Source organism: Drosophila subobscura, chromosome A (genome assembly GCF_008121235.1).
Source record: "Drosophila subobscura isolate 14011-0131.10 chromosome A, UCBerk_Dsub_1.0, whole genome shotgun sequence".
In the NCBI taxonomy this organism is placed as follows: Eukaryota; Metazoa; Arthropoda; class Insecta; order Diptera; family Drosophilidae; genus Drosophila; species Drosophila subobscura.
In genome coordinates this window covers 19770314-19794774 of record NC_048530.1, presented here as the reverse complement: position 1 = coordinate 19794774, position 24461 = coordinate 19770314, and the positions used below count along the sequence as shown (strand labels likewise).

General features: G+C 47.3%; 2 protein-coding genes across 2 annotated transcripts; both read right to left on the bottom strand.

The window, feature by feature from the left end:
• Positions 1-980: 980 nt before the first annotated feature.
• Positions 981-22812, bottom strand: LOC117902781. The gene is made up of 3 exons (XM_034814384.1): positions 22804-22812; positions 22670-22674; positions 981-1447 (listed from the first exon to the last, which is right to left on the bottom strand). The coding sequence occupies exon 3, from the start codon at positions 1432-1434 to the stop codon at positions 1315-1317; it is 120 nt and encodes a 39-aa protein (XP_034670275.1). The 5' UTR covers positions 1435-1447; positions 22670-22674; positions 22804-22812; the 3' UTR covers positions 981-1314.
• On the bottom strand, positions 3254-3883 carry LOC117903245. The gene is made up of 2 exons (XM_034815147.1): positions 3772-3883; positions 3254-3695 (listed from the first exon to the last, which is right to left on the bottom strand). The coding sequence occupies exons 1-2, from the start codon at positions 3789-3791 to the stop codon at positions 3254-3256; spliced, it is 462 nt and encodes a 153-aa protein (XP_034671038.1). The 5' UTR covers positions 3792-3883.
• Positions 22813-24461: the final 1649 nt, after the last annotated feature.

Genomic DNA, 24461 nt, shown 5'->3' with positions numbered 1-24461 from the left:
CCATAGAGGTGTATCGTTCCAATTAGTTGTCTTAATTCATACATTTATTAGTTTATAAGTGAAGTTGGGTCTTGGCGGAGCCCTCAGCCTCAAATTAGAGTAAAAAGCAATCAAATCTGCAGGTTTTTCAATTATTTTTTTATCTTTGGAGCCTTGTTCTGCATTGTTGGCATACGATTCCCCTCTCTCTATCTCTCCATACATCACTCTCTCCCAGTCTTCGGCTCTTGGCTCGTCCTTCGGCTTGTGCCTTGGCATTTTACGCGCTATTACCACTTTTCGAAGCAATAAAATATTATTAAAATTATATTTTGCCTGCCACACGCACAGACAGAAGGAGACAGACAGAAGAGATTGAAAGAGAGGCACACAGAGGCTGTAAATCAACGTCTCGATGACATTAAAATAAAATTTTAATGCCGCCACCCGAGAGAGAGAGAGAGAGAGAGAGGGAGAGAGAGCCCAGAATGCTGCGGCAGCAGCCATGCAATTTCCTTTGCGCTTTTCGATCGAAAAACTTTCCCCGTCTGTAGTTTGGTCCGCTCCGCGCACAGCGAATTGGGGGGACGAGCGACTCTCATCATTTTCACCTTGGTTACACTGCAGCGCAGGGAATTTATTTGAATTTATCAGCGCTGCATACGCCCACCGAAAGTGCTTCCCGCCTGTGTCCCGTGTGCCATGTCCCGGGGCATCGCCCTCGTTCTGCGGGTGGTGCCGTGCCTGTGTCTGTGTCTGTCTGCTCATTTTCATGGGCTCCGGGGCAAATAATTGTAAATATTTGATACACAATAAGGCAATAAAAATAAAATTGAAAATTGTTCGCTTTGTGCTACGTTGCCTTTTATTATTATCATCATCCACATCATCATCATCGTCATCTGGAGTAGGAGGAGCATCAGCCTCCAGTACTTATGCTGCTCCTGCTGCTGCTGCTGTCTGGGATTCTGTGTCGTAAAGGAAATTGATACATAAGTCATTTTTATTGGCATATTCTTTTGTGTAATTACGTTGCAGGTAATTTAAATTTCCGTTTTCCATTTCCCATTTCCCATTTGCCCCGTTTGGCCCGTTTCCGTTTCGTGCTTCGCGCTCGATGTACTCGTAATTTATGCCGTGATGAAAAACCTATTAAAAATGTTATGCAATTTGCGTAAATCGCATCGATTTTCAGCTTGAATGCAAATACTTTTGCCATCTTGATTTTGGGGATTTTTGAATACAAGAAAGACGTGGAAAGAAGTAGATCCAAAGATAAGGAATAGAAAAAGTAAGGAAGGGAATGAAAGTTGTCTTCCTTATTGTTGTTCCTTCTCAGCGATCGTTGAGTCGCTGCAGCAAAAGCTCCAGCATATTCACACAGATGCAGTAGACGAGGATCATCCTGAAGCAGTGCATGCTGAACGCCAGAAAGGCCATGGCATCGGGCGACATTTCCTGGACGAGACGCAAACTACTGCAACAACAATTGACAAGGAAATTTTGTGTGTAAACTTCTGTCGAAAATCTAAGGCTACTGGGGAAAAGGCAAAGTTTCAATTTCCAATTTAATTGAATTTTTTCCAAATGCGAATTGGGGCAACGTTTTTATGTCTGTGCCCCTCATAATATCCCACAAGATCTGTAATCTGTAATCGTTTCAGGCAAGAGGAGGAGGCGGATTGGGGGTAAAGTCAAGTCAGGTGAAAAACTTTTGCTGCTTGCCACTTAACCGTTCAATTTGGGGTTCCGACAGCCTGCCGCAAAATGTCTTCCACCATTCGCAGACTCTTCTCAGTCCCAACAGATGCCATTTCCCCCACCCCGCGCAGGGACTACTCTATAAGTGTGTGTGTGTGTGTGTGTGTAGAGAGCTTTTTTGGTGCAAAGTTTTTGCGGCTTTTTCAATATTTTATGAGTCAAGCTTTTGCGTTAACACCTTAAGTACGCAGGGCATTGCGGTTGCTTCCAGGAAGCAAGGGGAAATGCCACTATGTGTGTGTGTGTTTGTGTGTGTGTGTGTGTGTGTGTGTGTGTGTGTGTGTGTGTGTGTGTGTGTGTGTGTGGCAGGAAATAACGCGCAAGTTGCAAGTTTTAACTAGCAAACAAGTTGCCTTAGACGAAGCCCAAACACCCATTTACCTCCACTGGCACTGCCACAACCACAAAATTGAGGATGAGAAGGACGATGACGACGTTGACTGTTGCGCCTGTTGCTGTGGTTGCAATGAACCATCGAATATTCCACACTCTCCATAGAAGCCACACACAAACACTCCCGCACCCACACCCACTCCCACTCCCACTCCTCCCTTAGTCCATGGCACATTGTAGACGTCGACTACGATTTATTTCCCAGGCAACTTAAGTGCGCTTTACCCCCCTCGACACACAATCGCCGGCCAGAAGCGCGCGAGAGCCTTTGAACAATGCCCATTCATACAGACACGCCCACAAGCCCACAGAAACACACACAAACACACACACACACACACATTCATGGAGTGAGGCATGCAGGATGGCCTAACTCAATGAGTCGAAATTAAACAATGCAAAAGATTAAGTGCAGATTTGGGACTTTATCTGCTTGTGCCATAAATTGGTATTTAAGGGATACCTCACAAATGTCTATAGCACCCACACTAGCACACACACACACACACACACACACACACAGCAGAAGCTTATGGAGGAGAGGCCCCTGAAAGTATTTGGTAAAGTTTGCTTTGCTTTGCCAACAAAGGATCAGCCAAACACCCACACACCACAACGATATCGCGCCTCTGCCACTGCCATTCTGTAGGTGGCAACTCTGGCGGAGGCAAAAAAACACACCCCCCGCCACACACAGTTTCTGTTCTGTTCTGTTCTGTTCTGTTTGTTGTTTCCCAATACAGTTTACCTACCACAGTGGAGCAGTGAAGATTGGGGAGTGGCGCCACCACAACATGCACAAGATTAATTGCAATCGGTGTTTGGGCATATGTTTTATACTTTGTCTTCTGCAACTCTACTTCCGCTTCCTCTTTTCTCACTGTGTGTGTGCGTCTGTGTGCTTTCTTCGTGCTTTGTGGGAAAGTTTTTTGCGCAGAAGGGACAGCAGGTGAGTGCACTTGGCACTTGAGAAGGTAATTAAGCAACTATATATGGGGTTCCTGGGTTGGCTTCAGACACAAAACACATGTCGAAGAAACCGAAGACCCCCCCACCAACCAAACAACTGAAAGACAATGATTTGGATTAAACATTAAAACCATTTAAAATACAAGATCAATTAGATGATGGGAACATGGAGGTGTCGCAGCACAAATAGCCAACATTTGACTGACGCACTCGAATTGCGCATCTTTGCCTGGTAACGTTCCTCCTCGGTGCTGTTCCCAAAAATGTAATCCTTGAAATTCCATATGCCAATATTGATCAGAATCAACAAGACGAGAAATAAGCAAACATTAACACCAACTTGCTCTTCGGTTGAGTGCATCTCTTCGGTGTTCTCCAATGCATCGAGACCGTCGCTCATTGCTTGCAGCTCTGTCTGGACATCCATGAGTTGAGTTTCCAAACGATGGACGATATAAGGACGGACTTGCTGCTCCGGTACAATCTCCACATGGGTCTTTTTCGGGCGTCGTTTCTTGGGTGACTTGTCCGTCAATTCAATTACAATCTTCACTTTCAATTGAGAGTCGTCATCATCGGGCTGGGCATTGGCACTGCAGCCCATGAGCAATGAGGAGTCAATTGATTGTAGATCTAGTGGATCTTGGTGCACATGGTAAATATACTTACATTTGATGCAGCTCCGCCATAATTTTAGTTTTTATTTAATTTGTTAGTAAAAAATAAAATATACGAACTCTGCGACAGGCACGACTGGAATGACTTGCTTCCAAACATTAGAGCTGTGCGACAGGCACTACTGGAGTGGAGTGTCGGGGCATGCTACAAATGTACAAAAAAACTGTTATATGGAATGGGGTGAATAGTACTCGAAATTATGATATCAGAATGCATCAATGAAGCATTGGAAATTGTGTCTGAATATAAAATGAAATCTGATGTCTGCCGTTTTTGTATCCATCCGATGGACTCCTCCAACCAAATCCAAGCTTCTCTCTCTCTCTCTCTCTCTCTCTTTCCTTTCTTTCCTGAAAGTATATTTTCTCCCCCCACATTGCTTGTTGTTTGTTTCGTGGCTCATGGATGCTCTTCCTGTTCCTCCTGCCACACAGCATTTCCTTTCTTACTGCCATCGTTCGTTATTCAATTTCATTTGCAGAACAGGACCATAATTCGATTTCCCCATGTCTTAATGCCATAATCTCAAGGAAAGGACATGTGGCAACAATAACAGCATACTGTGCTGGGGCTCCTTTCATCCTTGCCAAGCAACCAAGCCACCAAGCACCCCCAAAGAGCCCAACAGCCCGAACGTATGGCATCCTCATGCCCCCCTGCGACTGGCTGTGGCATCAACACCATATCACTTTGATTACTTTATTATTGGTGGCCATGCACACACCTTTGTAGCGTGTGTCGGAAGGAGTGTGTGGAGTGCCTCGTACACGTATTCGTATGGATCCGGGAAATGATTATGGTGCTGCCTCCCCCCCCTCCGGTACTCCTGGCATTATCCCACTTTACTTATTAGAAGCAATCAAACAACAGTCTACTCTTCTCTTCTCCAGCCCCCAAACCCCCAGAAAATGATAGAGAGAGACAAGAGAGAGGCTGATAGTTGGAGGGAAAAGGACAGCTGAAGTAGCAGCAGGCAGTGAGCGAAATTATAAATCATTTTTTCTGTTTTTGTTGTTGATTTATGCGTTTGTTCGATGGCTCTCACTCCGTTCATTGCATCTCTGTTTCTTTTTATAGTTGTCACCCCCCACCACCACTCTTACTCTCTCTTTCTGCGTTTCTTTATCTCCTTATTTACCCTGTAATTATGGAGTAAGCGAGTGTTTTGGACTCGGCCACAAGAATGACACTGAACTTACATTAACTTACATTCAAAGTGGAAGCACAACCATAATTTCTTATGAATTATTTCCCATATAGATTTATTTATGTTTTATCCACTAATCCACTTAGATGTCGTTTTATTTCCATTCATTATTTAGTCATTATAGAAATCACTCTCCAAGTCCAGGGTAATTCACTGTCCTAATATCGAAACCCAAGTGTTCTCCTTCTCTCGCTCTCTCTCTCTCTCTCTGTACTTTCTAACCATTTCTCTGTGCACTTTAGCTCCTGTTGATAATGAGCCAAATCATTTTTCGTGAGATGTATACCCCACCCCCCTCCATCGTTCGGCACACAACTAGCTGGAAAACTTATGTTCCCCCCTTCCAACTCTGCCTAAGCTAGTTACTATGCTTTTGTCTGGCAAGTCATGCCCTCCCTCAGCCCTGCACACCTTAAGCTTAGAGAGAGAGAGAGAGAGAGAGCGAAAGAGATGGGAAGTTTGGCGTCGACAAGTTTGAGTTTGGTTCGGTCCTTGAAAGCGTTATAAATCATTGACATGATTAAGCGACGCGGCACGACACGACATCCTTTTGTTGCACGAGTATTCACTCTAGTTGTGTGAGTATGAGTATACAGAGGGGTTCCTGTGGGGTTCGGTGGGGCGGGGGGTTTTGATTGGAGTAGCAGTGAAAGTTAATCCAAGACGGAAGGAGGCTGTGGGCGAAATGATAATTTAATATCGAAAAATGTTTTTATTGAGTTGATTTGTAAGTGGAACTAGTCGAACGGCAAAGACAAATCCCATTGTAGGTTTGCAGGTGTATAAAGGAAGAAACTCTGTGGAAGGAAGAGGCTTAAATATTCGATCGAAATCGAATTATGCTTTGGGTTGGCTATTGGGTTTCAGTTTGTAATAACTTCAGGCAAGACCAGCTCCAAGACCAAAAACAGAACCAGAACCAAGATCAGACTGCAAACGAAGAACCAATCCCACCATAAACTTATTTGGGGGATGGCGTTCACTTGGGAAATAATGAGGGTATATTACATGCATATGTACAATGTATGTATATTGGGTGCACTGGGGTAAGCTGTTAAGCTTAATGTTAAACAACAATAGCAGAAGGTCGGCCCCTGCCTTCGCCTTGCATTGGGCTTATGACAGAGCCGTTAAATTTGTCACATCTCTAGCTCTTACAGCGCTCTCTGGGCCGCTCTCTGATCGCTCGCTCTCACCTCTCCCCCACCTTCGCGGAGGGTCGCGTGTGCGCTACCTGCTACCTGCTACGTGCAGCTGCATTTTTTTGTTGCGATCAGCGAGAGTAAAGAGACGTGAAAAAGCTTTTCTCTGTGCTTTGCGTCTCAACTAAAAGCTTACACACATATGCACATATGCACATACATATGTACCGACAGATGATTGCTCATAGCTTTTTGCAAATGATCATGGAATAAAAGGTGTTGATGCCAGTTAAGTGTATGCCTCGCAGAACTTGGGCATGTTCTTGGTCTTCCTTACTTTTGGGCCACTCCACACGTAAGAGCTACAGACACACATATGTGTGTATATACATAAATACATAAATATGTACAATTCCACTTGGGGAAGCCTTCGCTCCGTCTTGTAATATGGCAGCACGAGCAAGAGTACTCTTGGCGTTTCGTTTGCCTTTGCACTTGTTGTCGCTTCTTCCTTCGTTTTCCATATTCCCATTGCCAGCTCCTGCCATTCCACCATCCAACAACCGTTTCTCACATCAAACATATTTATGTGTACTTTAGGAAACTTTGCTAATATGTTAAAACTGTTCATTGACACCAAAAAATGAGCAAAAAGCGTGCCAGCGGACAAAAAAAGGGCCAAAGTAGGAGGCTAGAGCTCAAGTGTTCGCTCTCGCTCTTGCTCTCTCGCGAGCTGTTTGAGTTTCGACTGCCTGCACGAGCAGCGGGGGTGGGGTGGCGGAGAGCGAGCTCTCTCACATGTGAGGCGCGACGCGATTGCTGCTGCCGCTGTTTGTTGGAAAACACAAACACAAACTGTGCGCTTATTAAACGGCAGATGGCAGCCCCAACCCCAAGCCCTCGTCGCGCCTTCACCAAGAGGTTGCGGATGGGTGGGGTGGGGTGGGGGGGGGGTGGGGTGGGGTGGGGAGAGAGTGGTTGGCACAGAGTTCTAGTCAAATAGCCGAAATAGAAACAACCGAAACAAACTTTGCTTGCCGCTACTGCAATATTAACTGTTAATTATGGCCATTCTGGCACCAGGCCCTCGCCCTCGCCCACGCCCACGCCCATGGCAGCCCTCGAGGCCCCATCTTTGTCTGTCAATATTGGTTGAAACACTTTCTGATAGCCGAAATGCCTTTTGAATATGACCAAACCCGAACCCTAACCCCGAACCCTAACCCCGAACCCGAACCGAAGCGGGCAAAAGTTATGCAATTGCACAATTGCAATTGCCGTCGCGTTGGCGGGGGGTACGGGCACGGGGCACAGCATTCACTATTTTATTAGAAAAGTTTCCATCGACCATCCGGGCCACTCCACCATCAGTCAGCAGGGGGTGGAGGATGTTCGGAGTCGGTCTACCCCAATGTTTGACTTTATGCGCTATTTTTTAATATTTATTATGGCTGATTGCGATTCTCCTCAAGCCTCCTCATGGCCATGCGGGAAGCCGAGCGTCCATTGTGAATTCCCGCCCCCAGCCCCACGCTTATTGTTTGCTTTGCGGCGTACCAAGGCCAACACCAAGGAGCGGAGGAGCTGGGAAAGAGACGTAGAAAAAAAAGGAAACACATTCTGTGGAAATGTAAAAGTTTAGACAGAGGGCTGACTGCATTCACGCATTATAATTTAAGTGAAACATAAATATTGATGTAATAAATTAATTTCTGTTAAATTGAAAGACAGAACCCCCAGAGCACAGATCCCAGAACCCAGACGGGACCAAGGCTTTGATTGGACTACTCCTGGATGAGTTTTGGAGTGCTGCCAGGGCCCAGGGTGTATTTGGTTTGAATAACCAAACGTAAAATATCAAAAAATATCAACAAAAAAATATCAATATATTGATATCTCGGCAAAAAAATATCACGATATAAATATTTTTTTTTTTGGAAAAAATATCGATATTTTGACATTTTAACTCAAATAAGTCCAGAAATATCAGTATTGATTCTGTCACTGAAGCGAGTACAACTTTTCATTTTGTTAGAGCAAATTTTGTCAAGCAATAGTAAAAATGCCACCATTTGTACGCGACGAGCAGCCATCGGGCTGGTTTGACGAGTACCCAGAGCTGCAGGAGATCCTGAATATGCAGATGATGCACCCGGTGCAGCCATTGCAACCGATGCAGCCATTGCACCCGATGCTGCCATTGCCACTGATCGAACTCCAGCTAGCCCAAGCCCAAGCCGAAGCCCAAGCCCAACTAGCAGTCAACAATGATGTCGAATTTAATATGGAAACAATTGAACTCATTGCCACTGTGAGCCATATGCTCGAAGAAAGGGAACGCCTGCGGGCTACGTTGGCTGCAATTCAAGCTCGTCTCCGACGCACGGCGCACCTTGAAGCGGTGCAAGAACTCATCAATATCAGAGATGAACTTGGCGAGCAGCCGGAGCAGACGGAGGAGGTTGTCCGCCAGCTGAGCCTCTACGATGAGCAAATCATTACAATGTTGAACGAATATGATCAGATGGATTAATATTTTACGTTTTAAATATATTTGTTTACGTTTTTTTTTTTCCACTAGAGTTTCTTTCCGTCTATGATGCACTCTTGAGAGTCTTTCCCATTTACTTTAGGTTTGTAGTCGGTCCCCCATGCTATGAGATTCCACTGGGGAATTGTAGGCTTTTCCTCTTTTCGACAAAATAACAAATGAGGACCGACAATGGCCGTCTGTCCATCCGTGCAGCCCTGGCTCTTGTGGCTCTATTAAGCGCATAAAAATTTGCCAACCCATTGTCTTTAAATGGGAAATTCAATTTGTATTTCGAATGCTACCCCGGCATGGTCCCACAACTGGATGCTGCAGGGTACGTGCTGCCAGAGTGGGGAATGGGTAGAGCAGAAACTGGTAGACGACATTTGATGCCATTGCATTTGTATGGGAAATCGTCTGGCCTTAGCCCAAGGACCGTTCCCGAGTCGCAAATCTTTTGCTGTCCTCCCCTGGCAGGCTTTATGCTTTATGTTAATTTGGAATTCAAATTGATTTGGAAGCTGGGCCGGGGCCTGGGAGCTCATTCCAATCATTTCAACAATTCCCCATGGCCAATTTCGATTCTTGTTTGCTTTTCGTTACTTTTGTGTTTTTGTGAGTGGATTGTTCGAGTGAAATTAATTGGTGTGAAATGGAATTATCAACCTCTCTGTGATTTACTCTCCACAGAGCCGACTGTAAAGTCCTTCACCTGGCCGGTGAGTGTCCTTTGGTCCCAGCATAGTTTATGAACTATTTATGGCCCGGGGACCTACGACCAACAAAGAAGACCAACCGGCAACTGGCAACTGGCAAACTGGCAAAAAAAAAAGGTCAATGCTGTCAACTATGCAAAGTTTCTTCTACGGCACAACCTTTTGCACATAACTTCGATGATGTCTTCGACATGGAGTCCTCCGTCCACTCCATGGCGTGGAGACAACAGACAACAAAGAGCAGCTTGGAGACAAGAGGTTTCCAGGGGGGCAGGGGCACAACAAAAAATCTTCGTTGGCCTGCAAAGTTTGCAATTCTTGTGGGAACACTTGATCATAAGTTGCACATTTTTCACTGATTTATTCTGCTCTTTGGGCCCGAGCTCTGCTCTTCTTTTCCACCCACTACCCCCACGTCATCATCTGCTGCTGGAAGTTGCATTCTTGGTAGCTGTACGAGTCCCGCCCGGAAGCGAAAAGGTTGCTTTCGCCTGGCTACGGCTTGTTGTTGATGTTACGGCCCGGCCACTTGACTCGGCTGCAGCTCCAGCTCCAGCTCCTGCTAATGCCATGAGCGATGCATGCCGCTGAGTGTGGCAAAGAACTGTTAAGAGAAGAGTGAAACTTTGCAACTTTCGCCCCATGGCCACACAGCAGGTAAATGGACTCGAATGAAGAGGCTAGATAGAGCCAAAGGAATGCCAGCCATGAGCGGGTCACATTGCATGAGGTTAAGTCATATGTGTGGGATCCGATTGGGGTACGGTAGGAACCAAAAACACCAGAAGCGCTCACACTTACTAATCGTCTGTCTCTGACCGAAGATATCGATAGCGGGAGTACTCAGTTGCAACCGACAGTCGCCGCATATCAAATCTGTTAAAATTAAGCCAAGCAAACACTAATGGAATAAACTATGAATAAATATAATTAAATAAACCGTCCGTGTTCTGCCATAAAAAGAGGACTCTGCAATTTTTGGGGGCTCAACCGAGATCATAGCCTGCCATTGAATAAAGTTTGAGCTCAATATTTCACAACGAAGACGCGTCATTGCAAGAAGGCAGGGTAAAGCGCATGAAGCGATAGGCGGCGACCAAATCAACCAATACTACCATACACAACGTGGTGGTCGTGTGAGAAGCGGATCGTAAAGACAATCTGGAGCAAGGAAGGGCCGAGAAAGAGATTGTCGATACGTGCTGGATAACTTAGACAAGAAGCATCTCGTGGACACGTGGTGCAGGCAGCGAAGAAGCAGAGACAAGACATTGGATCTGGTTGCGTCATCGGTGGATGTGTGCACGAACACGAGACGGAGCAGGACAGCTACAATCATCGCCGTGAGAGACCGGTATAGACGAGAAAGAGAGAGCAGCAATCGTCGCGGAGAGTAAGCGAGGCAAAAAGGGTCAGACTGGAGACGGAGCGTTGCCAGAAAGTTTGTTTTTGTAAGGGTGTATTGAATTCAGGGTGTACATTGTCATGGATGGCTAAAAGAGACAATTACGTTGGAAAGCATCATTACAGTGGTTCTTACATTTACAGTACACTTTTAAAAACTAGAGTTAACGAAACATTTGCATTGTATTTAACTTTATTTCCGGCAGGTTAGATTTGTAAAATGGAGAGAAGCGAGATCTTGGCATTGCGAGTTGAAGAGTTGCGTCGGAAGTTGTCGGAGTTGCAATTGAGTACGACTGGATTAAAGGTGGAATTGCAACAGAGATTGTCACATTATGAAGGAAATATCGAAGGTGGTCAAAAGTGTGGTCGAGACCAAAGGATATGAGGATTTCTTTGTATCGAACCAAGTTCTGTTCAAAGATCCCAATAAAGAGTTGCTAGTGGTACCTTCGCTCATGGAAAACGAGATCATTAAGATCAATCACAAGCAAGGTCACTTTTCTTGTAGGAAGACTCAGGATTTGATCGAGAAGTCATATTATATTCCCAAGCTCAAGGAGAAAGTAGCTCGAGTAGTTAATAGCTGTGTAGAGTGCATTCTAGTTAATGCAAAGGCAGGTCGGCAAGAGGGGTTCGTCACACCGATAGACAAAGGGGATAAGCCGCTGGTAACCTACCATGTCGATCATGTTGGCCCTATGGAGTTGACGAAGAAACGATATAATCACATTTTCGTGATTGTAGATGCCTTTTCCAAGTACGTGTGAGTAGAAGAAGTTGTTAGTTGTTTAGAGCGTCAGGCTGTTTTCTTCGGAAACCCGTACAGGATCGTTTCAGATCGCGGAGCTGCGTTCACTTCGCATCTGTTTAAGGGGTATTGCGATAGGGAGAAGATACAACATTTGTTAATTGCAACAGGCGTACCCAGGGGAAATGGACAAGTCGAGCGTATTCATAAAATAGTAGTCCCAATGTTATCGAAAGTCAGTCATGAAAGTCCAGGGTGCTGGTGGGTAAGATACAACAGATCATCAATAATACCGAGCCGAGGAGCACCAAGGTTTCGCCATTTAAACTACTGACTGGTTTAGACATGCGTATTCCAGGTGATGTGCAGCTCAGAGAATTGATCCAGGACTGCCTGATTTCAGAATGGGATGATGAGCGTGACAACTTGAGGAAGGAAGCAAGAGAAAATATTGAGAATAAGCAGGCGGAGAACAAGCGAGCTTTTGATGCTAAAAGAAAGGTAGCAACGAAGTATAAGATCATAGATCATTGCTTCGTAGGTTAGGCCTTCGATTTGGTCAGGCCAAGGAAATGTCCCAGACCGGAATGTCCTGAATGTTTGAAGTTCATGTTACGAAGCAGCAAATGTACTTGTAATTCGATTTTAATTGAAGTTTCGGTAAGAGACTTTCTTGGAGTTTATAGAAAAATAAAGATTAAAGATTCACCTGATGCCTGTCGCTCTGCGACTAACTGCCAATCTTTAGCCCAAGTCCCGAGCAAATCAATTCCCTTTAGTGGTATTCCCTACGCCCAAAACACACACAGCACAACCCACACGACACACCGCTGATATGCCACAAATTTGTCGTTGTCGTTGTCGTTGTTGCGTTTGTTGCTTTTGTTGTTGCTCTTGTTGCTGTTAAGACAAACACACCTTCGGGTGCCTTTTTGCAAAAGAGGAAACAAAGTTGAGGCGAACGGTAGATAAAAGTTAGTTTTTTGCTGACTTCCAATGCAGAGCAAAAAGCAGAGAGAGCAGCACAAGGACAACCCAACTCATGCCTCTCAAGACTGTCATGTGTCTTCCATACACACACACACACACACACGCACACACACACGCACACACACACGGTGGGTCGGCTCACTTTTAGCTGTGAATCGTGTGAATTATTAAAATCTAATAAACCACAAGATTTTATGTAGCACGGAATGCTCGTTCATCGTCCTCGTTGTCGGCGTCTTGCAGCCAAAGTTTTGTGCGGTTTTCTTTGGTTACGCTATTGAACCTTAAATTAAGTTTGAACATAACTTCCGGCCAGGCGCTTCCTCGACACTCCCTCAACACAGACAGACAGACGCACACTCGCTTTTGGTGGAGAGGATACCTTTTCCTGGTCGTGTTTACATAGGTACGTTTAATTTTCCTGTAGCACACTTTTCGGCGCCATGCATGAAACATGTGCGTCTCCCCCCCTGTCCGACCCACCCGTCCAAGTGTGTGTTTGTTCATAAATTGTCTTAGCGTCTAAGTGTGAAAATCTTTGCCGTTCGATGGTGCTTTTCACACTTTCCTTTGGCCTCCTGGCCGCATGTCCTTGGTGCGCTGGGCTGGGCCTGGGCTGGGGGGCGGTCGCTCGCTCTTCCAGTGAAATCAAGCAGCAATGTGTAAACTTTCAATAGGTTCGTTAAAATTTTATGATTTTCCCTGTGTGTGTGTGTGTGTGTGAAGGCCCCCGCAAACGTGTTGAAAATTGTTGAGCCACTTCCGACCATAGCCCTGGCTCCCCCTGCCAGCCACCTTCCTTCCGTCCTTCCGAGCAGCCATCGCCAAGTTTTTGGCTTTGAAGTTGTTGCTCCACTTGCCACTTGTTGTCGATGAAATTTTTAAGTTTTCCTGCCCCAAACTTTTTTATGCACTTTTATTGGTATTTATCAAATATTTACGAGTTGCCTGGCGTGTGGGGCGCTGTGCGGCGGGGAGTGTGGTGGAGAAGTGGGACTAAGCTGTGATTGATTCTCTCTCTTTCATTTAATATAGTAATTTCCACATCACATCCTTTTGCACTTACTTGGGGGCTTTGCTCCCTTGTTTCTTTATCTCGGAAATATTTGTGTAATTTTTGGCAAAGTTTTGTGTAGCTGCATGTTGGCGGCTGGTCTTTGACAGCTGCATGTGCGAGTCTGCAGAGACCAGAGACCAGAGACCTCAAGCCACCCAAGACCCATCCTTTGGCTAGCTTTATGCCTTTGGGGCTTAGCAGATGATTCCAGCTCCTCATTCTCAACCTCTTGCTCGGCTTGTCTAGCTGCATGTGCAGCTCAAGCGCAAGATGGCAGAGAAAAAAGTTGAGAGTTGAGCGAAGAAAAAAGAACAAGAACAAGCAGTTGGCAGTTGGCAGTGGGCGCAGATGAACTTGCACTGCTTGCAGGTAACAGGAGCTAAAGCAGCTGTCAAAATGACAGTTGAAAAAACAAACGAGGTGTCGGCTGATGGTAAGGGCGTGGCCAGAGGGCAGCGGCTGCTAAAATTGTGCAAGATTTCGCCAAGTTTTGCCTGAAAGTCCCAGCAGAGACACTCTGCTCTGATGTGTGGCACCAACTTGCATGCAACACATTTCTGGACACGAAAGAGACATGACGGGGGGAAGGGGAAGGTGCTGCAGCCGAGGAGAGTAAACTTTTGACTAAACTAATTATATGCGAAAAGAAATCAAAGCCAACACTCGAGCACTTCTGCCCGTACACGCCCACGAGTGGTGTTGCGGTGCGGTGCGGTGCGGCACGGAGCCTTTGTTGCTGCCACAAAAACAAAACCCGCTCCTCTCTGTCATTTCCGTTTGATGTGCAGCAATAAAAGGCGATCGGCAGTGGCAGCGGCAGCGGCAGCCAGCACAAAAACACAATCCAAAACTCGTCTTGTGTCGCCACTTGACTTTTCCATAACAGCAGAAGGAGCAGCAGCAGCAGCAGCGGCACGGAGAGAAAAGCCAACGTGAAGGCTTAGAGACAGAGAGAGGGGGAGAGGGAGAGAGAGGAAAGGCTCTTTTTTGCACGCATTTTCAATAAATTTTCTCAAGTTCTCGAGTTGCCAACGATTCGAGTGCTCCATTGTTATTCTTGTTGATTTCTGTTCTGTTTTTTTGGTTGGAATTTTATGGTTTAATTTTTGTTTGCTTTTGGCGGCTGCTGATGAGATTTGACCGGGGAAATTATGGAATTACAACGCAAAGTTCGAAAGAGGCGTTCAAGTACACCGCGACCACCCCTCGACTTTCATCTTGTTTATTTGGACTCTTTGATTTATTGTTGTGCTAAGAGCTGCTCCTTGACTTTAATTGTGTTGCCCAAGTCGAACTTTGCGCTGTGTTAAATGCTCTCAAAGTGATTTCGATGATGTGTATTTATTTAGCAATCGCTTTGGAACCATCTTCAGTTAAAGTCAATCTTCGGCCCTCACTTTATACTCATATGATCCTGGATCTGCGGCCTTAAAGGGTGGCCCCTTTTCCAGCCGCCCAAGACAGCATTGATACCGGTGCTAAGGTTCCTCCTTCGTTCGTTTTTTACAGCTTTTTTCCACCAAATGTTCAACCTGTTGCTCGTCCTTGTAGGCGCCTTGGGCTCCTCCCACAAACACCGCTCATTCCTCTACCATTTCCCACTCCCTTCTTCAACATCCTGCCAACTGAACACCAAATCAACCATGCAAATTTCTTAAGCTCACCACAAGACGGCACCGCCCCAGCATCAAGCTGCCCCCGCCTGCCCCAGCAGCAGCAACCGCACCACCGCCACCTCCATCTCCACGCACTAGACAAAAAAGCAGGAGCTGGAGCTGGAGCTGGAGCTGGAGCTGGTGGAACGCGAGGAGGGAACTGAGCTGGGTGGACCGGCAGGACTGGGAGCCAGCGAGGCAGCAAATGCGTCAACTTAATTAGCAGCGTCACGTTTATGCCCCAGGATGGGGGGGTGCTGGCTGTGGTGGCCATGGGGCAAGCATATTGTTTAATATTGTATTCTTTTTTGTTGTTGCCTCTCACCCCCCCGCCCGACCGCTCTCCCGTCGATTCGGTTGCGTGCTAATTGTTGCGCCTCACACAGAATTAATGAACCCAAGTTGTTTGCTGTTGTTTCTGGGTGGGTTTCCTTCAGTTTTTGTTTTGGTTTTTCCACTTTTTCTTTTTTTTCATGTCGGGCTACAAATTCCTTAACGGAAATTGATACGTTAAGTGTGAAGAGGGGGAAGGCCTCTGTCTCTGGTCATGGCTGGCAGTCGGCCCTTGAATGACATAATCTAATTGAAAAGCCATTTAAGCGTGCTGCATGATAATTTTTTCTTTTCCGTCCGTGGAGGGGCGAGTCTTAACGTGATTTGAATTGATAATTTGAAACAATTAGAAGGAAGTTGTCGAAATTGGAGACACAAAGTTGCCCGTTTAATTGAATTGAATGAAGTTTGATGTTTTGTTGGTGAGGGGCATTGAGTAACAGCAGAAGCCAGAGGCTGGGCAGAGTGGAAGTCAGCGGCAGAGAACGAAAAATGAACATTGAATATTGAAATGTGAGGTACAGCGGCTCAAATTTGATCACATTTCGCATTGCTCTGACTCGCTTTCTCTCCCTCTCTCGCTGGCTATCGCTGACTCGCTCTCCCCCTCTCGCTGGCTATCGCTGACTCGCTTCTCCGCTTCCGCTTCCACTCGTTGCTCTCACGTGACATACGATATTTGAGTTTAGAGTTTTGTGGCTTTTAACTTGATGTTTTTTTGGCTCTGGTTGTTGTTGTAGCCCCCGCCTTGGCCACCCTCCTGCGCTTTGTGTCTGGAGTCCTCGTCGTGCCATCTACGAGGTGTTAATGCTTTGTAAAGTTTACCCACACACAGACACACGTACAAACCAGTTGAACAAAAAAAAAGAGAAAACAAAAGAAAAGTTAAAGCAGTCTGTGGGGTGTGGAGTACAAAAAAAAGAAAGCCCCATGCACAGGAGGAGTTATACGATAAAAAATTACAACAAAAGTGGTGGAGTAAAAAGAAAAGAAAATTTCCCACAACCACAAAGCATTTTTATGAGTTTCGTGTGTGGCTCTCTCAGGCTCCAGTTTCCAGCTACCAGCTACCAGCTCCCAGCTCCCAGCTCTTTCTCTCGTCGCTCGACTTTGTCTCCATCTCCGTCTGCGTTTGTGTCTCTGCACTCGCTTACTTTTCTCTTTTGGATTTTAAGTGGCTTTTACTTAGTAAGACCAAAACTTGGCACTAACTTTTGGCCCATACTGTGCGCCGCGAGACGAATGGACAGGACACTGGGTGCGTGCCACTTTACAGCGAGCGATGGGATGTGAGTTTGATTCTTCTGTCATTCAATTTGTTTGTCAGCTTTTAAAAAGAGCAAAAGGAAAGCATTGATTTGATGAGTGATGGGGGATTGGCTATCATTTCCTCTTAAGTTTTCCGGCTTGCCTAAACTCTGAGTATTCCCCGCGAGTTTTGCTTCTCTTTTCCTTATTTGCACACCCAAAAACCTAATGAATATTTTTGGCCACAGACTTCAAGGGTTTCCAGGCTGCAAAATGTTGAATGCTGAATGGAGGAGGGAGGAAATCTACACTCGAAATAGTTTTATTTCAATTAACAAGAGAAATTCGATGAGTTTATTTTGTGTGTGTGCAGAATGTTGAATTGTTTCTGGCATTGTCTGTGCGAGTATTTGTCGCCGGAGAACTGGCGTTTTAATGCGAGACAAGATAAGAGCGATGGCGACGGGGCAAGAATTTAATGCCCGCTCCGCTTCCAGGGTCCACTCGGAGTCTGTGGTGTGCGATAATGTTGACAGATAATAAACTGGCAAAATTACAAAATTACAATCAAACATGGCAGTGGCAGTGGCAGTGGCAGTGGCAGTGGCGTAACCTTACCCATATGAAGGGACATATCCCAAAATTTGTTGTGGCATTCGGGTGCGTGGTGATGCCATGGAATGGATGGATGCTGCTAATGGCGGACCATTGTCGTTGCTGCTTCTCGGTTTTATGGCCAAAACTTGCGCCACACTTGGGCGTACGCAAATTTTGCCACCACAAAACTATTCAATTGAAAGTTATTTACGTTTATTGTTTCATTTGATCAGTCGCTTGGCTTTAAGCTGCTGCTTTAAGGCTCAGCAATGTGGCAACTGTTTGATTTATGGACAAATGCCATTAAGGATTCCGCCGGGCAATCGATTTGGCATGCCTCCACTTCACTGTACTCCAGTCTCTGCAAATCTATACTTCCGTTGTTAATCATTGGCATCACTTAATGGCCCCTTCCGCCCATCCGTTCTCCGCGTTCTCGCACAGAGGAATGCAATCAGCCAGACAAGCGCATAGTCGACGGAGGCCCAGTCAAGTGGTTTTCCTTCTTCCCTTTTTTTTCCCCCGGCCCGAGCAGCGAACACGCCCTTCAATTACAAAAATCTATGCAGGACTCTGGACTGTGGACTCTACTCTCTGCTGCCTGCGCTGATAATCTGCTAAAGGACTTCCGCCCGGTGCGTGTGCTGCCTGCGCTGCCGAAAAGGAAAGAAGCGAGCAAATATATACAGAGCCAGGGCAGGGTAGGGGAGAGGGGGCAGGGGGCAGGGGGAACAGGACTGCTACTGAAATCGCAATGATATATGGCCGTGAAATCGAATCGCAGCAAAGGGCTTTAAGTGCCCCCAAACTCCCAGCTGCCAGCTCCAAAATTTCAAATTTCAGATTTAGTTTCTGCATCTTTTGCACTGCGCAAAAAGTGCACTCCCATCCATAGATGTCCTGGACATTGTTTTCACTGGAAGTCTTATTTTTTTGCAGTGTTTTCAATGGAAAAATCAACAGACTATGGCCGGCACTTGGAGACGGGACTCTCTGTGTGCGGCGCGTCTTTTGTGCATGGCATTCTTGGCGCGGTCTCCCCCAGCAGCGAATTTATTGCCCCATTGTGCCGTGTAGCGTGTCCGAAGGACAACGGCAACGACTCAGCGGGTTGCATGTTCTGGCTGCTCCTTCGGGTTTGAGTTCCGCTTCTGCTTCGGGCTCTGGCTCTGGCTCTGGCTTGGTCCTTCTTGCCCGCTTAGGCGTTGGCATTGCGTTTTCGGCGGCCGTGTTGAAATTGACAGCAAAATAATTGGTTGATTATTTATGAGCAGCAACTTGGCAGACAGACAGAAAGTCGAGCGATGGGGGGGGAGGGAAAAAAACGTTTGTTTAGGCCTCAACAGCAACAGCAACAGCAACAGCAACAGAGTGGCAGCCAAACAGATAGCGGATAGAGAGAGTTTCCTCTTGTGCTTGGGAATAGTTTTTCCATTGGGGGTCTGGTCAGGTGTCCAGCCGTCCATTAGGACTGTCCTTTGATGTTCCACAGAGACTGAGAGCGAGAGATGCAGAGCGGGACAAGCGGACAGCCGACTGATTGTTATCCAAATAGTTATTTAAGAAATTCAAATTGTGGTAATTAAAAATGTCCAAAAGGGGCCTCCACACACACGCACACAGACAGACACACATGCTGGTAAACCGAAGCCGGCACTTGACATATGGGAGTCATGGAGGGCCAGAAAATCAGGGCCAGAATCAGCAACAGAAGCGGCAGGAGAACCGAGAACCGAGAGCCCGGTTGACGGTGGACAAGAGTAAGAGCTTTGGCTCGGCCTGCGGCTGGCTGTTATTATTTTTGTCACTGACAAAGCAAATCACCAAAAACCAACAAAAGGTCTACCCTCCACCCCCTCTCTGTCCCGCTCACAGGCGTAACAAACGACGCCGCAGAAAAAGCCCTAGGACTAGGCCTAGGACTAGGAATAGGACTAGGCCTAGGCCCCGCCTCAGACCCACTCCACGGCACTCGACTCCACTCCACTCCGCTCTCCACGGGTGCTGCTGCTGCTGCTGCCAACTGCGGGGCAATTTTCCTGTTGAATTATGAGGATATTTGTTTCGTCATGAAAGATTGGCCCCGCTACCGGTGCGGGTACGGGTAGGGGTAGGGGTAGGGGTACGGGTACGAAGTCCGAGTGCCATACCCAGGGCCATTCTCTTATAATCCTTACGCACTCCGATCCGTGTCCGGGTCCCAGCCAACGGGGGCAACTGTACATTTCTTTTTCAAGCTTCCATCTTCTTCTGCTGGCGGCGGGGACATGGAGTTTTCAATTTGCATTGCAACCAAGAACCCCAGGAGCCAGGAGCCAGGACCCAGAGCACAGGACCAGCACAGCTTCAGGGCCGCAGAGAACGGAACAGAATCGTCAACTTTGCCTTCGTCGTGAGCTTACCAAATGCACTGCAAGTGAAATGCACTCCACTGACTTTTGGGGTCGGCTGGGTTCGTGAACCATGACCGAGAACGTGGTGGGGGGAGGGCGGCCAATGGTTCGGGAGGGGGAATCAGGGTGCCACACATGTAACACATGAGTCTTAGCCCAGCCCGGGCCAGGCAGCCCTGGACGATTGCATCTACAATTCATAGAAATTTCAAACGATGCGTAAACGAAAACGGAAAATGCACACAGAAGCAGCAGCAGCAGGAGCAGCAGCAGGCGACGACGACAACGTCTGAGGAGGATGACTACGACTAGGACTAGGACTAGGACGACCAGGAGCAGGACTACTGGGACATTCAGTGGGCAAAGCAGCAACAGCAGCCCGTAGAAAGTAAACGAATTGTGGGTATGACCAAAAATTGCGTTTACTGTTGCGTTTCTGAAATGCATGGGAATGGGTAGGGGACAGTGGGACAGTGGAATGGAGGAGCAGGAGCAGGAGCAGGAGAGTGTGAGCCAAATCCGACTTTGGTTGATGATGAGTGTCGTTATCGTTTTTGTGGAGTTTTGTTTTGTTACGACCCTACGACCAGCAGCATACAAGAACCACAATCCCTGCCACCCAGCACCCTTCTAGGATATTCAAACTGCAAGTTGAATTTGCATTTCGATATGTGGCACTGCCCCGAAATCTGACTCCGACTCAGACTCCGAGTGCGAGTCCGGGGCGCAGCCCACAAAACAATCAAGAAAAGCAATTGGTGCACTCCAGATGGAAGTGGAAGTGTGTGTGTGTGTGTGTGTGGGAGATCCTTCTAGGACTTGGAGCTGTGTGTGGGCCGGAAAGCATCGTCATGGCCACAGAGACAGACGACGACGACGACTCGGAATCAGAATCGGACTCGGACTCCAGCTCCAACTACGACTCCGACGCAGTCGGACGATGATGTAGCTGCACGGATTGATTTACGTTCGAAAAGATTTCTCAACTGTGCAGCAGCCTCTACACACACACACACACACACACTCGCACACACACGCATTCACCATCGACCCGAGAGGGTCAACTGTACATTTTTCTATATGTTTTTGTTTGCGTTTCTGTTTGCTGTTTCATTTTGAGTTTTGTGTTTCTGTTTCTGTTTCGTAGTTTCGTAGCCCAGCGACGACTGAGATTTATCAAAAGGTAATTTATATATGTGGGTGTGTAATTTATATATGCACCACCACCCCCGCATCCCCTCCCCCCCTTTACCACTCACACAGAACCCTGTGACTTGTTTGCCCTGCTGTCTGTTTGGCTTTAGTTCTCCTCCTCCTCCTCCTCCTCCCCGATGCCCGTTGCCCGTTCCCCGAGTGCATTTTGCATTTTATGTACGCAACATTTTTAAGAGTATTTCGTTGAGAATAAATCGCCTGCCCAAGCATGACACATGACCGAAAAGCTTCGAGAGCGAGAGAATGGGCCAAAGCAAATAGTTTGGGATGCAATCCAGAAAGATTCCTCTTTGGCCTGATGGCTTGAGCGAGTGTAGAGAGTAAAAGATACAAAACAGGGAGTAAGTCCTGCTGCTGGGTGTAATCCCACCCCGGAAAACCTTAATCTGAGTGCCAGGCAAAAGCAAATGCATAAATTCAATTTACCGAAAGAGCACCAGAAAGTACGAGCCAGAAAGAAAAACAACAGAAGAGAGTTGCATAATTTAACGCCGACCATCCATGGCAGGACCACACTCACATCCACACATCCACACATCCAATGGGTTAGGTTACGGATCCTGCATGGCATCCTGCCATCAATGGGTGCGCCCTGGAGTTGTGGCTGTAAAAAATTGCAAATCGAATCGCGAGGCAAGCGAGCAACAAACATCCATTGGTTGGCCATCGAGGATGGGAGGGACATACCGAAACGTCAAGAGCACTCCGCCGACAGTTACACGCCTAAGCCCCTGAACCCCTGAACCCCCAATCGGATGTACGAGGAGTACGACCACGCTGCCAATGGCCATGTGAATGGCATAAACATTGTTGACATTTGCCAAACCTACTTTAATCACTTTTTAACCCCATTTGATACAGTGTCAACGTGCAGGGGGGCACGCTGCTGCCGCTGCTGCCGTGGCGGCTCATAAAATGGACAGTCCGCACTCGACTTGCGTCTGCCCCCCCACAGTCCCAGTCCCCGCCCAGCTATGCAGGCTGGAAAAAAGCAACCACACTGACACAAAATCCCAATGACAAACGCAGAAAGAAAGCAAAAACCAACAAAAGCAAACACAACCAAGCGAAAAAAGAGAGCACACGAAAGGAAAAAAAAGAAGATCCATGGACATTACGTAAAATGGGAGTCCAAATATGGGGTGGGGGGGAAATGATAGCCATGGACGTGGACGCGGACGCGGACATGGATGTGGATGTGGATGCGAATGTGTGGCCCTGCCATGACCCGTTGGCCCAGCTGCCAAAGCAATTGATTTACTGCACTTTGTTTGCCAAAAATTAATTGAGTTGATGACAAGTGCAATTGATTTATGCGGGACTCAAATGAGTGTGGACAGAACAGACGACGCCTGGATGGATATCAGGGACATCGGATGGACATGCTACTGGCAACGTGTTTCGGGGGGGTTTTGCTCTTGGGTTTGGGCTGTGTGCTGGGGGGGTTAATGGGTTGGCTGTCGCCAGTTGGCATCGGCTACAACATGCGGGCACAAGATCTACTCATGGATTAACACTATTTCCCTGCAGTGGAACTTCCGATGACCCAACACCAAGCCCAAACTCGAACCCAAACTCGAACCCAATTCCACGTGCAGAGGCATTCGCACTACGGCAGGTGTCAAAGCTGCCGGGAGTCGACTCCCAAAGACCCTGCCCCCCAAAAGGGCAGATGCCTGCCAAAAAGAAACAGCATAAAAAGATGGAAAGACTCTCCGGTGTAGCAGGACTCGGCCCCCACCCCATTGATACAGGCCAAAAAGTATTACCAAAGTGTATTACCAAAGAAACAATGCCCGTGGAAGGGTTTGGCCCTGGTCCGGGTCCGGGTACGGGTCCGTGTTGTGTCACGGAAGCGTGCCGCGCACACATGTCGTCCGGCCGGGGCCCCAGGTTTTAGGCCAAAAAAGCAACACGGCGGCGGGAAGTGCGGGGAAAAACTCAGAGGCAGAGGTGGCACAGGGACAGACGCAACGGAAATAAGCGCCAAGCGGATGCCAACAAACGAAGCAAATGATTCATTTCCGATGATGCGACAGCGTCCTGCGTTCTCCCCCACTGCCAGCCAGCCCATCGCCGTGTGTCTCCTCTGGTGTGTCGTCTGCCCACCAAAAATTTGCATGAAATGTGAAATCAAACGGCTAGCGGCTGGCTACAACAAATGGAACACAGAGAGCGCACAGTGGAGCAGAAGGGGGAGGAGCAGTAGCAGGCGCAGTAGCAGCCATCGTCCGCAGGCGTCGCTGGTGTCACGTTCTCATTCACGTGCAGGTTGATGGACGCCCGTTGCCATATTTTATGACTGCCGTCGGATCGCCCTCTGCCACGGGCTCTTCTCTTCTCTTTGTGTGTGTGTGTGTGTGTGTGTGTTATTGATATGCTAACGGTAAATGCTGTAGGTGGGCAGGGAACATGGGGGAGTGGCCACCTCTGGATTTGACGGCTGTGCGGAAGTGGTTAAAGCGGCCTCGCCCCCAACACAGCAGCTGCTGGCGGAGGTGGAGGTGGAGCCGGGGCTGGAGCATGGTTGGACGACATCTGTCGCGGGCGACGTGTGAAATTTTTAGCCAAAAAATGTTGGCACTCCTTCCCGTTGGGCCATTTATAATGCCACCGATGGTTGCTGGTCCATGAACAGCCAGCACAGCGACAACAACGACGACGACGAGGAGGACATATTGGAAATCAAAATGTTGACATGCAGCAGGGACAACATTTTTCAATTAAACCGATGACAACACACGACCCCAGTGGCAGTGGGTGCTGAGGCAGCAGATGCAGATGTGGCCAAGAATGGGGAATGGTGTTAACAGGAGAGCGTGAGAGGGGCCCTAAAGGCGGGAGTTGTTAACATGGTTAATATATATCCATACAATCCGTCAGATTTCGTAGCTATGTATTTCCATTTCCAAGTCAGCAAAAGTAAGCATAACAGGCTAACAGAACGCTAACAGAGGCTAACAGAACGCTAACAGAGTGCTGGCAGAGTGCTGGCAGAGTGCTAACAGAACGCTAACAGAGTGCTGGCAGAGTGCTGGCAGAGTGCTAACAGAGTGCTGGCAGAGTGCAGGCAAAGTTCTGGCAGAGTGCAGGCAGAGAGAGAGAGAGAAGATTCGACCATCAAGTCTAACAAAGAGAGAGCAGATCAACGCCAAGTTCTCTCTCAAGTCACACGAATTTTGTACAGCGCAATGCGTGCAGATGCGCGACACCCTCGGTTGACTCAGTGCAATAAATAAACCGTTGCAACGGTAACTATTTTGCGTGTTGGTTGTTCTCGGGAGTGAATGCCCAACTGCGCAATACACTCGTGGGCACAACAATAGGTGAGGTAGGAAACCACAAATCAAAGCTTTCTCTCTTTCTTAATCGGGTGATCGGTGTGGCTGTACCCTACAACTTCCAATCAAACACTCGTTGCACTTTTGTTTAAACATACA

Bases quoted from the DNA above. Each gene is read 5' to 3' on its own strand.
- LOC117902781 (XM_034814384.1), bottom strand. From the start codon at position 1,434: ATGTCGCCCGATGCCATGGCCTTTCTGGCGTTCAGCATGCACTGCTTC.
- LOC117903245 (XM_034815147.1), bottom strand. From the start codon at position 3,791: ATGGCGGAGCTGCATCAAAT. The intron at 3,696-3,771 runs GTAAGTATATTT...CATGGGCTGCAG, and splicing joins ATGGCGGAGCTGCATCAAAT to TGCCAATGCCCAGCCCGATG.